At 36.5% G+C, this 17,593-nt stretch overlaps 1 protein-coding gene across 4 annotated transcripts in view; it reads right to left on the bottom strand.

Moving 5' to 3' along the window:
- PRTG (protogenin) overlaps positions 1 to 17,593 on the bottom strand; it is a 145,193-nt gene that overhangs the window by 76,311 nt on the left and 51,289 nt on the right. For all 4 annotated transcript variants that reach the window (XM_001928492.7, XM_084969586.1, XM_021094927.2 and 1 more), the window contains exons 3-8: positions 7,753 to 7,897; positions 6,637 to 6,770; positions 4,411 to 4,548; positions 3,992 to 4,150; positions 3,211 to 3,370; positions 2,092 to 2,339 (exon numbers count right to left, since the gene is read on the bottom strand). In XM_001928492.7, the coding sequence (XP_001928527.2) occupies positions 2,092 to 2,339; positions 3,211 to 3,370; positions 3,992 to 4,150; positions 4,411 to 4,548; positions 6,637 to 6,770; positions 7,753 to 7,897 (984 nt within the window). The remainder of the gene's footprint in view (positions 1 to 2,091; positions 2,340 to 3,210; positions 3,371 to 3,991; positions 4,151 to 4,410; positions 4,549 to 6,636; positions 6,771 to 7,752; positions 7,898 to 17,593) is intronic.

Genomic DNA, 17,593 nt, shown 5'->3' with positions numbered 1-17,593 from the left:
ATTAGGAACCATGAGATTGCAGGTTTGATCCCTGGCCTCACTCAGTAGGTTAAGGATCTGGCATTGCCGTGAGCTATGGTGTATATCGCAGCCTCAGCCCGGATCCTGTATGGCTGTAGCTGTGGCGGTAGGCCAGCAGTTCCAGCTCTGACTGGACCCCTAACCTGGGAATCTCTATATGCTGCAGGTCTGGCCCTAGAAAGCAAAACAAAAACAAATTGCTAGTCTGAATTTTTCCTGAATAAACAAATGGAAACAATTATTTTTCTCTAAATTTAATTTAGCATCTAGTCAAAACCCAGAGTAAAGACAATGTACAGCAGTAACACAAAAGAGCTTATTTAACACTACCAAATACTGGAGATCAGAACAGTGTAAATTTTACTTAAACTCATGGTTTCTTTTTTCTTTTAAGCATAAATGGAGAGACAGTAGGGAATGTAATGGCTCTACTCTTTATAAAAACAAACCAAACCAAAAGTTGTCCTGCAAAGGATCTCATTTTGCCCCTAGAGATTCTATTAAATTTGACTGACACAAGTTGTTCTTTTATTTATATTGAAAGAAAAGAATGGGGAGGCACAGAATGTGCTTCAAAACGTTTTGTTCCACAATGAGGGGTTTTTTCCCCCAAAGAGGAAAAACATTCTCAGCAATTCTTAATAAAATATGCATGGCAAGGTATAGAAAAAGAGGATTTGTCTTTATGGGGTTTAATTCCTACAGAGCAAACCTGTAAAGTGGAACAAGAGCACTGGCAGCTACTGTGCTTTGTGAATAATTCACGGTAAATGCACGTCAACTTAATCAAAACTCTCTAAGGACAGAGCCCCTTCTCTCCACACTGGATTTATAAACAAAACAGAAGGCAAATTCCGCTATTAAGTTTTCCCACATTTCTGAATTAACTTGATAGCATTTTAATTAGACAAGATTACAGGCATTTCACAACAGACTGGCTAATGGCTCGTTAATTAGGAACTGCATAGTACGATTTCTGACCTACCAAACAAGGTCCTTGAGTTCGAATTAAAAAGCCTTGTTCGGTCTTTGAATAGACTACTGGGCTGCATGTGGAGGCTCTAATGAAACAACCATAATAGCGAACAAGAGCGGTCTCCACCCAAACCAGCATTCCTTTTACCTTCTTAAATCACTAAAAAGGGAATTAACATACTCCAACATGCTCAGTTATCAGACTTTCATTCTTCTTACTACCATGACCCGATTTAAATTCAAAATATTTTTCAAAATACTCCTTCAAAGTACAAAAAACAAACAACAACAAATCACCTGTTTCTACAATTTTATTATATGACCATTCTTTGGGTGTCTGAATTTGTTTTTAATGTCCACTGCATTAAAAACTAGGCTGTTTGCATATACAACTAAAATATGTAAACCTCTGCTATGGTTGCTATGAGAAATCAATAGTGAAATCTCTATGGTTTATAACTACTTCTTCCTTTTCCTCTAGTTTTTTTTGCCAAAAGAAAGTGGTGAAGATAAAAAGATTCTAAAAATGGGACTGAATAAAAATTTTAAGACAGATTTGACTTTTACCTTAAATTAAATGAGATAACACATACAGAGTGTCCTGCTCAATTTTTAGAGAGTTCTATGAAACTTCAGAAAATATTCAAAATATATAAAATCATATTACAGGGAATTTGACAACGCTTACTTTCCCCCTTAAAAATAACATGCTATAGTGACCACAGTTCACTTTATTATTTTATTAAGCAGTTACACCACGGATCCTAAGCAACTGCATCCTTAAACTGGTGTAAGTCTTAGGTAAGTTATATCTTGGCTGAAATGAAATTCATAAGTACACCAGTCTAACTTCTGGCAGGCAGAGAGAGCACTTACTTCTAAACAAGAAAAGCTTAAACCATGCTTATATACACAAAGTAGATAATAATACAACATTTAGCAAAAAACTAATATATCGATAACATATTAATTACTTTACTAAAAGAGATGAATGCTATAGAACTTCAGAAAACATGTGAAGACATCATTTATATTGAAAACAAATCCTTGACAATAAGTAGCACTTAAAATTAAATACTCCCTCAAACTGCTTACCTTCTGCTTTCATGTAGTGCACAGAATAAGCGATGACTTTGTCTGAATTATAAAGTGGCCTGTCCCAAGCTAAAAGGATGGCTGAACTTGACATGGTTTCAGCATGCACATTATAGGGAGCACTGGGCCTGTCTTCTGACATTACTACAGTCAGTCTGGCTCTAGATAAAACAGAACCTTGGCTGTTCTCAGCCATGCACTGATAAATAGCATCATCTTCAGGGATGATCTGATTAATTACCAATTTACTGAGGAAAGAAAAAAATTATTTCAATGAAAATTCTAAGAATGACAAAAAATAAAGTTAAACCATTACTAAATGCACTCTTAATTATAAGTGACAAAAGTTACTATGAACAAAAAACTGTGTCAACAACCTTACTAAAAAATCTGTGTGAATTGCTGACAATTACTCTTATTTTCTGAGTCTATATAAGTTAAGGATTGTTATATCCAAATCTTGTTTGCTTTAGGCGACAGCTTAATCTGAGTCTATATAAGTTAAGTACTGTTATATTCAAATCTTGTTTACTTTAGGTGACAGCTTAATCTGTTTAAAATTTTGCTTTTATTAATAAATATATTAATTATAGTAGCACTTAATTTCTATCACATTGTACTACATAAAATTCAGGTCAACAAGACTAAGACTGTTCAAAGTTTTGTTTAACATATGAGAATGGTACAATAAGACTCATATTTATACAAATAAAAATGAATTCTTAAAATCATTAAGTTTGAATTGTGGACAAACTCTTAGAGACTTAATTATTTCCTTCTAAATTCCTCACTTTATGAAATAAGAAACTGAGATTTCAAGGGTTAACATGCTTGTTAACAACCTAGCTAGCAGCTTATCAGGACTGGAACCCAGGTCTGGGGAATGGTTCCAAAATTCATTTCATTATAATCTACCGCCTTCATGATCCACATATAAAAAAAAAAAAGGATTTTTGGAATACTAATGTTATAGTCTTAAGTAAATTTCTTATTTATTTTGCTTTAGTTTAAAATACCAAGATAATTTAGGTATTTAATGTTATAATTATAACCATTTCACATAAAAATTACTAAAGCCATTTTATCTTATCTAAAGTAGTAGCAAAGTCAGTAGCCCACCTGTTGTACATTTTAATTCTCCCGTTTGAATGTATCTTCCTTCCGTTTTTCAACCACGACATTTTCGGTGAGGGGATTCCTTCTGCCTGACATACAAATCGAGCAGTGCCAGCTCGAGGCCGCGTCAAACTTTCCGGCCATTCGACAAATGAAGGAGGAGCTATTTTTAAAGAAAGAAAAAAAGGGAAGTATTTCCGTGGCCCAAACAGGAATGATATAGAGTCAAGAAGAGTACAGCAAGTGACCTAAGTCCCATCCCTGAATTTATCTGACCTTCTGAGCCTACTGCCTCCACTCTACACAGGCCATATACTCCAGGTGTCTTTTCTCTGCGTTCTCAGTTAGACATTCATTTACCCCAGACCTTCCCCACTGTGACCATCTATACACACACACTAAAAATACATGCCATAATCCTAACTTAACTAAGCCCAATACACAGCTACTTGTGAATGCATACAGACAAATGGGTAGATTAAAATTTTAGATTGGTCAACAGGTATATGAATTTGTGGGTGGGTGAAGAGATAAAAGGAAGGCTTAAATAAGAAGGACCATAATGTTAGAAAAGCAAACAGGATGGTAACTTCAGAGTGATTCTAGTTATATTTTAACACACAGCTTTATTTTCCTCCTAAAATTCATCAGTGGATTATAATATTTCACATCGACTTTCATATCAATGATACAACATTCAAAAAAAAGTATAAATAAGCCATGAGACAGAACAGCAAATGCTAAAATTAAGATTCTTCTGATTGCAGAAGGAAAAAAAACATACCTAAGACAGTTAAAGTTGCCATGGCAACTGTAAAGTTGCGTGTCCCGGGGGTCGTGGCCCGACAAACATATACTCCAGCATGCTGTAGCCTGATGTCAGATATCATGAGATTACCATTTCCAAGTACCCGGGTATTAAAGACATCAATGGACTTGTGATCTATTTCAGAGAATACTTCAGTTAAAACAATGTAACACATGACTTAAATTATGTCAAAAGATCACTGTCCAAACAATCATTATCATAAAGAGTTTAAAATTCTCTATACTAAAACCCTTCCTCTACACACTGAAATGCCAAAAAGTTAAAAGCCACATAATTGCGAAACATTTGTTTTGTATATAAAATAAACATGATACCAGTTTCACTAGTATGAACAAAGTTGAAGGAAAAGACTTGTTTTTCTTAAGGAGACTTACCAAGACGGCTCCAAGAAATGATTGGTTTGGGATTTCCAGTGGCCACGCATTCTAAAACAACAGTCTGATGAAGGGACGTAGTTATGTTCTGTGGACCTGCTATAATGGTTGGTATGTGGAAGGATTTAGACTCCTTACCTTTGCAAGGGAAAAGGCAGGATATAAAAATGAATTATAAATAAGACATAATAAGTTAAATGAGTTAAAACATCTATTCTGAAGTTATTCACTCCTTTTAAGGGGTTGAAGTGGAGCTGCAGCTGCAGGCTTACATCAGTCACAGAAATACAGGATTGATCCGAGCCACATCTGCTACCTACACAGAAGCTTGCACTGAGCAGACCAAGGATTAAATCCAGATCGAACCCGTATCCTCATGGACACTATGTTGGATTCCTAACCCACTGAGCTACAAAGGGAACTCCATTTTTTTCTTTTTTTAAAACAACTTTATTGAGCTATAACTCAGCCATCTGAAGTGTATAATTCAATGGTTTTTAGTATTTTCAGAGTTGTACAACTATTACCATAATCAATTTTCAAAATATTTTCATTACCCCAAAAAGAAACTCCATCCCATCAGCAGTCACTCCCCAGTCTCCTCTTCCCACAGCCTGGAGACCACTAAACTACCCTTCTTTTTCTGGATTTGCCTACTCCAGACATTTTATAAAAAAGGAAATATACATTATATGCTCTTTTTGTGACCAGCTTTTCACTTAGTGTACTATTTCTAAGGTTCACCTAAGTTGGAGCATGTACTAGTACTTCATTTCTTTTTACTGAATAATAATAATAGAATAGTATTTAATTATATGGATAAGATACATTTTATTTATCCATTCATCGGTTGATGGACACTTAGGTTGTTTCCGTATCATCCACTTTTAATTGAGGTTCAAACGCTGTCTTAATGCTCTGGCTAATCTTGCTAAGAATTTATGTGACACTGGGGAGAAGAGAACAAGTGTGAGAGAGCCTTTGTCTTTATCCTTTACACCAAGAAGCTAGCAGATACTACCTAATTTCAACCTCGATGTTAAAATTTTTTTTTTAATCTTTAAGGATCTTTTAGAAGGTAATACATCTTGTGAAGAGTAAACATTCATGTGAAGTTCAACATCTTTAGGCCAGGTTTTCTTTAACAACATTCAAGTCAATTTAATTATTTAAAAATAAACACGGAGTTCCCGTCGTGGCGCAGTGGTTAACGAATCCGACTAAGAACCATGAGGTTGCGGGTTCGGTCCCTGCCCTTGCTCAGTGGGTTAACGATCCGGCGTTGCCGTGAGCTGTGGTGTGGGTTGCAGACGCGGCTCGGATCCCGCGTTGCTGTGCCTCTGGCGTAGGCTGGTGGCTACAGCTCCGATTGGACCCCTAGCCTGGGAACCTCCATATGCCGCGGGAGCGGCCCAAGAAATAGCAACAACAACAACAACAACAACAACAAAAGACAAAAAGACAAAAGACAAAAAAAAAAAAAAAAAAATTATAAAAAAAAAATAAACACTACTTAGCACCCATATATAATTCCACTTTAATAAAATACATGTATTTCTTCATATTCATTTCTTTAGCTAGTTTCCCTTCTAACTATACTCATGTATGGCAAAATACATGAAATTACGTTCACTTAATATTAACAATGATCATTTCTGGGTACGGAACCAGGGACATTTTAAAACATATCTTTATGCTTTTTTTACTGTTTACTATAAAAAATTTAGTTTTACTTTATAGGCAATATTTTTATGATAAGCATGCATCACTTCTACAAATGCAAATTATAATTTTTCTTAAAAACAAAAGAATCCAAACTGGCAAGAAATAAGTTTTTATTGTCAATGGACAACTTTGGTGGAAATAGATAATTATTATTCCTTTGTGAGCTTTTTGTATTTCATATTGTAAAAACAAAAGTGTAGTATTTACAAAAAATTCCAGTCTTAAAAATTTTGACATTAACATATAAAGCAAGTTAGTTTGAAAAAGAAGGCTACTTAAATAGATGAAGATTATAACTTTAATGAATTACAAGAAGTTTAATGAGGTTAAAGTACTGTTTTATTGGATGCTATTACAGCCAGAGAAGGAAATTTAATTGTTGGGCAAATTAAAAACTACAAATTATAAAAAAATGTAAAAAAACTAAAATGTTCTGTGGGGCAAATTAAAAACTACAAATTATAAAAAAATGTAAAAAAACTAAAATGTTCTGTATGGTACCTGGAATCACTGTGAGAGAAGCCTCCATACTTTTACGTCTGTGGGCTACAGTAGCAGCAACACAACGATAATTTCCCACATCCCTTTGGTGAACATCATAGATCTGCAATACTCCTGTTGGTAGGGCAGTTACCCTATTATGAAAAGAAAGATGAATAAACTCTTCGTTGCAGATTTTATACTTTATCTTAACATATATTCTACAATAAGAATTAATATACTCAACCTTTTAAAAATGCCAGATGCAATACTTTAAAGATCTTTTAAATATTAGCTTGGTTTAACTATTTTCATTTGGGTTACTACAACTCTCTAAAACATAAATGTGCTGTATGTGATTTGTGAAACTGTAATTTTACACACAGAGTCTCACTTGAGTAGCTAACTAGTGGTCTTGAACTTAGCAGTTTTTTCAAATTCCTGATTTTTTTGTTTATAAATATCTATGTATTCTCCAAGATATAGGAATGTAAGTTTTTTTTTTTAAAAAAAAGCTCTTCCTTGAATAACTTTTTTCCATCTTAGTGCTCTCTACCATTTCAACAAATAATTTTTGCCTAGTTAGGAATATTGCTACTCACCAGGACAGGAATCAAACTTCTGAAGTTGCTGCCAAGTTCTTGATCCCCAATCCCTAACCATCTTTATGGCACTAGTGTAAACATGCACACAAGTGTGTGTGTGTGTGTGTCCATGTGTTTGTGTGTAGAGGGGGTTGGGAAGCAGAAGGTAGTCAACCACCATGGCAAAGAGTGGAGACCCTTACACCATCACTACTATCCCCAGCAGTGAAAGAGTTAATTCAGTTTCCTAAATCCTTGGGCTGCAGTCCAGGTAATCAATTGCTCCCGTGGTTGGAAAAGACATCTGAGGTAAGGAACTAGGCACTAAGACAGAGTATCAGAATTCTTATCTAAACCAAAAAGACACAGTAACTATACCCCAAGTGCCATAGACTGATATTCTAATTCTTTGCCTAAGTTTGAAATGTCTTTAAGAAATTGAGCATTGCGACCACAAATGAAAATGAGCTCCACAATGATTTTCCCCCATGTGGTTTTACGGTACAGTTCTTACTACTCCTGTATCCTCTTCAAAGACAAAAGCTGAATTTACCTGTCCATGGTTATAGGCAGAGCTGTCCGATTTAGCTCCCATGTTATGACTGGAGGAGGGTTTGATGAAATCTTGCATGCAAATCTAGCAACTCCACCTTCCTGGACCTCGACAGAAATGGGCTGAACTTCAAATGCAGAAATAGCTAGAAGGTAAAGTTTGTCAAATTCAGAATAAGTGTATGCACTATTATATACTACACTTGGAAATAACATTATGCTAGATACTATTTATCAAACTTGAACTCCTGTCCAGACATAAGACCAACTCAACTTAACAAGCACAAAGAGAAATTAAGGAATAATTTTAGAAAAACCACCAGGCAGCTGCCCACCTAAAGGAATTTGGTCTTTCCCAAAATGAAGTTCTAAAAATTTTCTCAAGAAACTTAGATCCGTTTCAAGAAAAAAATAACATATAACATATAACTGTGGAGTTCCCATCATGGCTCAGTGGCTAATGAACCCGACTAGTATCCACGAGGATGTGGGTTCGGTCCCTGGCTTCTCTCAGTGGGTTGAGGATGTGGTGTTGCCACAAGCTGTGGTGTGGATTGCAGACGTGGCGTTGCTGTGGCTGTGGCATAGGCTAGTGGCTGTAGTTCCAATCCGACCCCTAGCCTGGGAACCTTCATATGCTGCGGGTACAGACCTAAAAAAGACAAAAAATTAACTGAAACAAAAATAAACAATAACTAATGGTATGCAGTGATATACTAAGCTGTGTGGCACAAACCTCATATACTATATTTCAGAGGAGAGGGAATCAACAAAGACAGATTAGTCTGGTAAAAACCTTTTACAGGGAATGTTTTTGAATTGTTTTGAAGAAACCATTGGGTTTAGACAGAAGGAGAAAAACAGGACATTCCAGGTGAAAGGAGTCACATGAAGGCAAACACAGAAGAAATGAGCAGTATGCGTGTGCACACAGGACTGTGAGGAAATAGCCAGGACTAACTCTTGTAGAATAAATCAGATTAAGGTTTCACGGAAAAGTGGAAGGAGAGTAGAGATAAAACATGTGTACCATGGTACAAAGTGAAAGGCATCACTGCAAAGTTTCGAGAGAAGGAGTGTCATGACAATAATAGTGTCTGGGAAAAATTATTCAATCAGGTACTGTTAACATAGAATGGATTGAAAAAAGAAGAGCTTCAAGTCAAAAGACCAACAAGCTGTTTAAATAGAAATGACAGAACTGGGTGGTGGCAATGAGAATGGAGAGATTCTCCAGGAATCTTAATGAAAACGAAGACTGTTCTTAGTGGAAACCTGTCATTCCATGTTTGGAATCGAGTGAAGTTGGTACTGATGGAGCAGAATGAGAAAGGAAAGAGGGAAGAAAAATGATGTGTCTGATAAATAAAAGGTACAAAAAGACTCAAGAGACTATTTTTAGACTTATGTATTCCCAAAGTAAAGACAAATCTTGAAGTGTTGATATTTTCTAGAGATAATTCTTCTTTACCCTTTTAGGCAAGCCTCCAGCAACCGGTCATCTGTGTTCATGGTTTTACATTTTGATGGAGTCCAGACTCCAGGTGACAATGTGGCTTGCCTTCCCTATACTAAGAATTCCAAGATATAAAGAAAGGGAGCCAATGACAGCCTTACTCTCCATCCTCAAACTCTAGTTCAAAAACATACATACCTTTATGATTCATCAATAAAGTGAGAAATTATGAAGAAAAAATAGAAAAATGGGAGTTCCTGTTGTGGGCTCAGCAATAATGAACCCGACTAGTAACCATTAAGATGCAGGTTTGATCCCTGGCACCACTCAGTAGGTTAAGGTTCCAGTGTTACCATGAACTGTGATACAAGTTGCAGACGTGGCTTGGATCCCTGGTTGCTGTGGCTGTGGGTGTAGATCAGGCTGCTGCAGTTCCGATTTGACCCCTAGCCTGAGGACTTCCATGTGCCATGGATGTGGCCCTAAAAAGACCAAAAAAAAAAAAAAAAAAAAAAAAAGAAAAGAAAAGAAAAATAAGGGCTAGAAGACTTATGTCTCATTAGACTAGGAAGGGTAAAATGTCACAGAAGACTTAACAAATTCTGCCTTAGACTTGACTTCATTAATCTATAACTGAGATCTTTACAGGTATAGAACTAATCATGAATAACAGTAAAAATATTCTTAGGATTATCTACTTCCAAAGAGGGGGGAGTAATTAATACTTTGTGTACATACACAAAAAATTCCTACTTCTTCAAGAACAGCACTTCTTAAACTGCTGTTATCAGTGGGTCTACAAGGTCAAAAGGATTTTTGTGACAACCAGCCTTGGCCTTTTTCACTTTCATTTCTCTTGAGTATACAGTGTCTCTAGAAGCTACATGAAGGGTGATAGAGCAACAGAGCTAATGCAAAAGCAGGCGTGTGTGAATCCAGCTGTCTTCTATTAAGCTAATTAAGGAGATTTGGAAAAATGTACATTTATCTCACTAAAGTTTTTGGAACAGAGTTATTTTTCATTAAATGTGTGGTGGTGATATGTAATTGATGTTTTAAAATTAACGAATATTTTCAAAATTTCTCAGTTTTAATTTCTATAATAAATACCCACAGATTTAATCTCCATAAAGAAAAGCTCTTTGGGGCCTTCAATAAGGTGTTTTTTTTTTTTTTTTAATGGCCATAACTGGAGCATATGGAAATTCCCTGGCTAGGGACTGAATCCAAGCTGCAGCTGCAGCAATGTCAGATCCTTTAACCCACTGTGCCAGACCAGGGATCGAACCCAGCACCTTCGCAGCAACCCAAGCCACACCAGTCGGATCTTAATCCACTGCACTATAGGAGGAACTCCCTCAACAAGTTTTAAGAGCATAAAGAGTGAGCCTAAAATGCTTAAGAATCACTATTCAACAACACCAAACTCTGAAAATCAATACAGTTTTTCTTTTTAATTGCTTCTGTAGTCACTTTGTTAATCAATTTGCACACATTCTTTATCAAACTGAAGGCCTACCTACTGAAAAATAAGGAAATGGCTGGTTATACTCATTTTTAAATATCAAATTCAGATTCCGAAGAGCCAGATTTCTCAAAAACACTACAAGCTTATCATTCATTACTTAACTAAACTTTTGTCAAATACATTCATATTTGGGTGGAATTAAGACCTAAGTTTTTAAAAGTTTAATGCCTGTTTTATGAAGTATTCATCGTTCTTACTGACTCCATATTTACCTTTTCCATGTGTGAGGGGGTGACCTTTAGCTCTAGCTGTCATTGATAATCCTGTCTATATTCAATTTACAGACTTCAAAGTGGGAATTTTTGTCTTACTCTTTCCCAGCATTTACTTCTCCAGACTAAAATATCTAATAAAGTTTAACTTCTCTTTATAAGGCAGTAGTTTCTCCAACCCTATATGAACAATTTCTTCTTCCATTAACCCACAATGAAACAAGTACCTAATTCACTATGTATTATCTCATACCCATATATATGAGCTAAATCTCTATATCTATCTATCTGTATCATATCTGACTCCTTTCCATCCCTAATAGTACTCTCTTTTTTTGATAGGGTTTTTATTACTATTCTGTGGCTGCACCTGTGGATATGAAGTTCCTGGGTCAGGGGTTAAATCCAAGCCACAGCTGTGATCTACATCGTGTCCTTTTAACCCACTGTGCCAAGCCAGGGATCAAACCCATGCCTCTGCAGCAACCTGAACCACTGCAGTCAGATTTTTAGCCCACTGTGCCACAGTCAAAACTCGTAGAGTAATATTTTTGATTCAGGCCTTTATGCTCTACTGCCTAGAAGTCTTGTAGTAGTGTCTCAGGCAGTATCCGTCCTGCCTACAGAGGTACCTTCCAGAGTGACAGTCTTAAGATACAAATTTGATTTGTGTTACTAATGAATTTACTACCTGCATAATTCTGTCATCTTGTATTCAACCACTTGAAATTATGCTCCACGAATACTAAACTACTTATAATTCTCTGAATATACCTCATATACCTCTGAGTATTATATTAGCATTCCCTCTTTCAAATACTCTAGGTCCCTCGGTCCACCTGATGAAATCCTATCATTTAAAGCCTCATTCGCTGGTCTCATCCTTTGGGAAGCTGTTCCTGACCTTTTCCTCTACAACTTCTATACAATAAAGACCCTTACTGCTATTTTTATCCCACAATATTTGAGTCACTTATTCACAAGTCTTTCTCCCCATTCTACACTCTAAGCTCAGTGAGGGCGAGTGGTGGGTGATATTCTTTGTAGAAACCCTTAAGTCAGTGAATGGCACAAAGTCAGCACTAAAACAATACTTGTTGAATTAAAGTGAAATTTTAAAAATTTTCTTCAGTTCTATCAGGTCTTTAAACAAAGTAACCAGAAATGTACAGTTTCACAGGTACAAATACCAAGGCTTGAAGTAAGAAAATGTTTTTTATTATTTTGTTTGCTATAATTCTAAAAAATCTCTGATACTTATTATTTGCTTTTTAGGGCCACACCCACAGCATATGGAAGTTCTCAGGCTAGGGGCTGAATATGAGCTACAGCTGCTGGCCTACTCCACAGCCACGGCAATGCAGGATTTGAGCTGCATCTGCGACCTACACCACAGCTCATGGCAACATTGGATCTTCAAACCACTAAGTGAGGCCAAAGATCAAACATGAGTCCTCACGGATACTAGTTGGGTTTGTTACCGCTGACAGGAACTCCAGTGGCATTATTTTTAGAGACAAAAATCTGTCCCTCCTCTCTTAGAGGATTTTTACAAAGATGAAATAGGCCAATATTGTGAGGGTTCTTTACATATTATACAATTTTTTATTAATGTTGTGGTCATTGAGAATAATCACTCTGTTGCCTTTTGTAATTTCCCTCCAACAATTTAGGCACTTGAGAGTTCTTTTTTAACTCTGAATCTGATCTAACCAATCAAACAACATGACGCCTCTGACCCCACTACCTTTCTCCTTTGAGCAGTTCCCTCTTTTTTTCCCAGACCCATATGTCTATGAAATCCCTAAGCTTTTTTACTATATAAACTAAACTAGCTTTGCACTTTTCAAATGGGCTAGAACTCTGGAGTCACAAAAGCCTGAAAACAAAAAGATTAAATGTATGTATCCTGTAACACAGCAAGGGTATTCACTTACTTACGGGGGGAGGGTGAGTGTGAGAAACAGATTTAATGAGATATAATTCACAGTGTATGTGATTTACATTCCGTGTAATTCACCCATTTAAAGTGTACAATTCAATGGGTTTTAGTATATTCACAGTTTGTGACCATGCCTATAATCAATTTTAGAATATTTTCATCACTGCAAAAAGAAATTCCATATCCTGAAGTTATCTTTCCCTCATCTTCCCAACCCCTGTCTATTCTAGCCAGCAATTAATTTAGTTTCTTTCCCCCCACCTCCAGCTTTGAGATATAACTGACATTTATCATTGTGTAAGTTTAAGGTGAACAACGTTGTATAAATCTGAGGTCTGATACATTTATATATTGGGAAATGATTACCACAATAAGGTCAGTTAATACATTCATGAAGTTAACATTTCTTTTTTCTTTTCTTTTTTCCTTTTTAAGGCTGTACCTGCAGCATATGGAAGTTCCAGGGCCAGAGGTCAAACTGGAGCTGCAACTGCTAGCCTACGCCACAGTCACAGCAACATGGGATCCAAGCTGTCTGTATCTGTGACCTATGCCACAGCTTGCAGCAATGCCAGATCCTTAATGCCCTGAGGGAGGCCAAGAATCGAACCTACAGCCTCACAGAGACCATGTTAGGTCCTTAACCTGCTATAAAAATATTTCTTGATCCGACTTTGGTATTCAGCAGGTTATGAAGCAAGTACTCTATAAAGGTCCTCAAAAACACCTTTGTACTCAACATAACTGATGAATCGGTCCCTTCTGAACCAACTCGCTGGCCATACGATTTTGTCCAGAGAAGACCAAGCCAGATACTCCTTGGGACCTTTCATCAGTACCTCTAAGACTGAAGAGAAAGAGGAAAATAGGACTCAGGAGTAAAAACAAGTTTCCTTTTTCTGTTTGTAAAGCCTCCATCTGGATACTGACCTCTTCCCATGCCCTCACCTCTGGGAACCTGATATAGCTGTGTTTTTAATACCTCTTTCCTGCATATTTAAATTCTCCTTTTTCTGACTCCTTCGTTCAGCTTATAGCAATAATTGAGTCTCTTCCCACCTCTGGCACAACCACTATGGAAAACAGTATGGAGGTACCTTAGCAAACTATATATAGAACTACCATATGACCCAGCAATCCTACTCCTGGGTACATATCCAGACAAAACTTTCCTTGAAAAAGACACATGCACCCCCATGTTCATTGCAGCACTATTCACAATAGCCAAGACGTGGAAATAACACAAATGTCCATCGACAGGTGGCTGGATTAAGATGTGGTATATAAATCAGCTTTACAATAAATACTAAAGGAACTTCTCTAGGCAGAAAAGAAAAGGCTGCAACCAGAAACAAAAATACCACAAATGACAAGGCTCACCAGTAAAGGTATATATACAGTAAAGATACAAAATCATCCATGCACAATTATGCCACCAAAATAATAAATCATGAGAAGAGGAGGGTACAAATTCAGGACACTGGAGATGCACTTGCAATTAAGAGACCAAACAACTTAAAACAATCTCTTATACATAGAGACTCTTACATCAAAACTTCAGAATAACTGCAAACCAAAAATCTACAATTGATACACAAACAAATAAGAAAAATCAACTCAAATACAACACTAAACATAGTCATCAAACCAAAAGAGGAGAGAACAAGAGAAGGGCAGAAAAAAGAGCAACAAAAACAAATCCAAAGCAATTAATAAAAGGGCAATAAAAACACACATATCAATAATTACCTTAAATGTTAATGGACTAAACACCCCAACCAAAAGACACAGAGTGGCTGAATGCATTCAAAAACAAGATCGATATATATGCTGTCCTCAAGAGACCCACTTCACTTCTAGGGACACATACAAACTGAAAGTGAGAGGATGGAAGAAAATATTCCATGCAAACGGGAATCAAAAGAAAGCTGGAATAGCAATACTCATAACAGAAAAAATAGACTTTAAAATGAAGAATATTTTAAGGGACAAGGAAGATCACTACCTAACGATCAAAGGATCAATCCAAGAAGAAGATATAGCAATTTTAAATATCTACTCACCCAGCATAGGTTGACCACAATATATAAGGCAACTGCTAACAACCTTAAAAGGACAAATTGACAGTAACACAGTAATAGTGGGAGACATTAACACCCCACTTACAGCAATGGACAGATCAACCAGACAGAAAATCAATAAGGAAACACAGGCCCTGAATAAAGCATAGACCAGATGGACTTAGTAGATATTTATAGGACATTGCATCCAAAAGCAACAGAATACACATTCTTCTCAAGGGCACATGGAACATTCTCTAAGACTGATCACATCCTGGGCTACAAATCCAACCTTGGTAACTTTAAGAAAATTGAAATCATATCAAGCATCTTTTCTGACCACAATGCTATATGACTGGAAATCAACAAGAAAAAAACTGCAAAAACCACAAACACGTGGAGACTAAACAACATGCTACTAAACAACCAATGGATCATTGAAGAAATCAAAGAGGAAATTAAAAAATACCTAGAAGCAAATGACGACAAAGATATGACACTCCAAAACCTATGGGATGCAGCAAAAGCAGTTCTAAGAGGAAAGTTTATAGCAATACAAGCCCACCTCAGGAAACAAGAAAAAGCTCAAATAATCAAGCTAACTCTACATCTAAGGCAGCTCCAGAGAGAACAGACAAGACCTAAAGTTAGCACAAGGAAAGAAATGAAGATCAGAGCAGAAATCAATTAAATAGAAATGAAGAAAACCATAGAAAAGATCAATGAAATGAAAAGCTGGTTCTTTGACAAGAGCAACAGAATTGATAGACCCTTAGCCAGACTTATCAAGAAAAAAAGAGAGAAGACTCAAATCAATAAAATTGGAAATGAAAAAGGAGCAGTAACAATGGACATCACAGAAATACAAAGGATCATAAGAGACTACTACATGCAACTATATGTAGATAAAACGGAAAACCTAGAAGAAATGGACAAATTCTTAGAAAAGTACAATCTTCCAAGACTATACCAAGATGAAATAGAAAAGTTGAATGGACCAATCACAAGTTCTGAAATTGAAAATGTGATTAAAAATACTTCCAACAAACAAAAGTCCAGGACAAGATGGCTTCACAAGTGAATTCTATCAAACATTTAGAGAAGAGCTAACACCTATCCTTCTGAAACTATTTCAAAACACTGCAGAGGAAGGAACACTCCCAAACTCATTCTATGAGGCCACCATCACCCTGATACTAAAACCAGACAACAATACCACAAAAAAAAGAAAACTATAGGCCAATTTCACTGACGAACATCGATGCAAAAATCCTCAACAAAATACTAGCAAACTGCATCCAACAACACATTAAAAGGATTGTACATCATCATCATCAAGTGGGATTTATCCCAGGGATGCAAGGGTTCTTCAATATCTGCAAATCCATCAGTGTGATACACCACATTAACAAACTTAATAAGAAAAACCATATGATCCTCTCAACAGACGTGGAAAAAGCCTTTAACAAAATCCAACACCATTTCTGATAAAAACCCTTCAGAAAGTGGGCATAGAGGGAACCTATCTCAACATAATAAAGGCCATATATGACAAACCCACAGCTAACATCATTCTCAATGGTGAAAAGCTAAAAGAATTCCCGCTGAGATCAGGAACAAGACAAGGATGTCTGCTCTCGCCACTACTCTTCAACATAGTTCTGGAGGTCCTAGCCACAGCAATCAGAGAAGTAAGAGAGATAAAAGGAATCCAAGTTGGAAAGGAAGAAGTAAAACTATCACTATTTGCAGATGACATGATGCTATACCTAGAGAATCCTAAAGACTCTACCAGAAAACTGTTAGAGCTCATCCATGAATTTGGCAAAGTCGCAGGATACAAAATTAATACACAGAAATCGATGGCATTTCTATATGCTAACAATGAAAGATCAGAAAGAGAAATTAGGGAAGCAATCCCATTTACCATCACATCCAAAAGAATAAAATACCTAGGAGTAAACCTACCTCAAGAGACAAAAGACCTGTACTCTGAAAACTATAAGACTCTGATGAAAGACATCAAAGATGACACAAATAGATGGAAAGACATACCATGCTCTTGGATTGGAAGAGTTAATATTATCAAAATGATCATACTACGTAAGGCAATATACAGATTCAATGCAATCCCTATCAAATTACCAAGGACATTTTCATAGCACTTGAACAAAATATTTTAGTTTGTTTGGAAGCACAAAAGACCCAGAATAGACAAAGACATCCTGAAAAAGAAAAATGGAGCTGGAAGAATCAAGTTCCCTGACTTAAGACTATACTACAAAGCAACAATCATCAAAACCGTATGGTACTGGCACAAAGAAATATAGATCAGTGGAACAGGACAGAAAGCCCAGAATTAAACCCACACACCTATACCCAACTAATCTATGACAACGGAGGCAAGAATATACAATGGAGAAAGGACAGCTTGTTCAAGAAGTGAAACTGGAAAAACTGGACAGCCACATGGAAAAGAATGAAATTAGAACACTGCCTAACACCATACACAAAAATAAACTCCAAATGGATTAAAGGCCTAGATGTAAGACCAGATACTATAAAACTCTTAGAGGAAAACATAGGCCACTCTCTGACATAAACGACAGCAACATCTTCTCAGATCCACATCTTAGAGTCATGA

The sequence above is a fragment of the Sus scrofa genome, chromosome 1 (genome assembly GCF_054392235.1).
Source record: "Sus scrofa isolate SSC_HxYL_T2T_F1_AM1 chromosome 1, Sscrofa_HxYL_maternal_Yorkshire_Landrace_v2.0, whole genome shotgun sequence".
Taxonomy (NCBI): domain Eukaryota; kingdom Metazoa; phylum Chordata; class Mammalia; order Artiodactyla; family Suidae; genus Sus; species Sus scrofa.
This window is presented reverse-complemented; position numbering and strand designations above follow the sequence as displayed.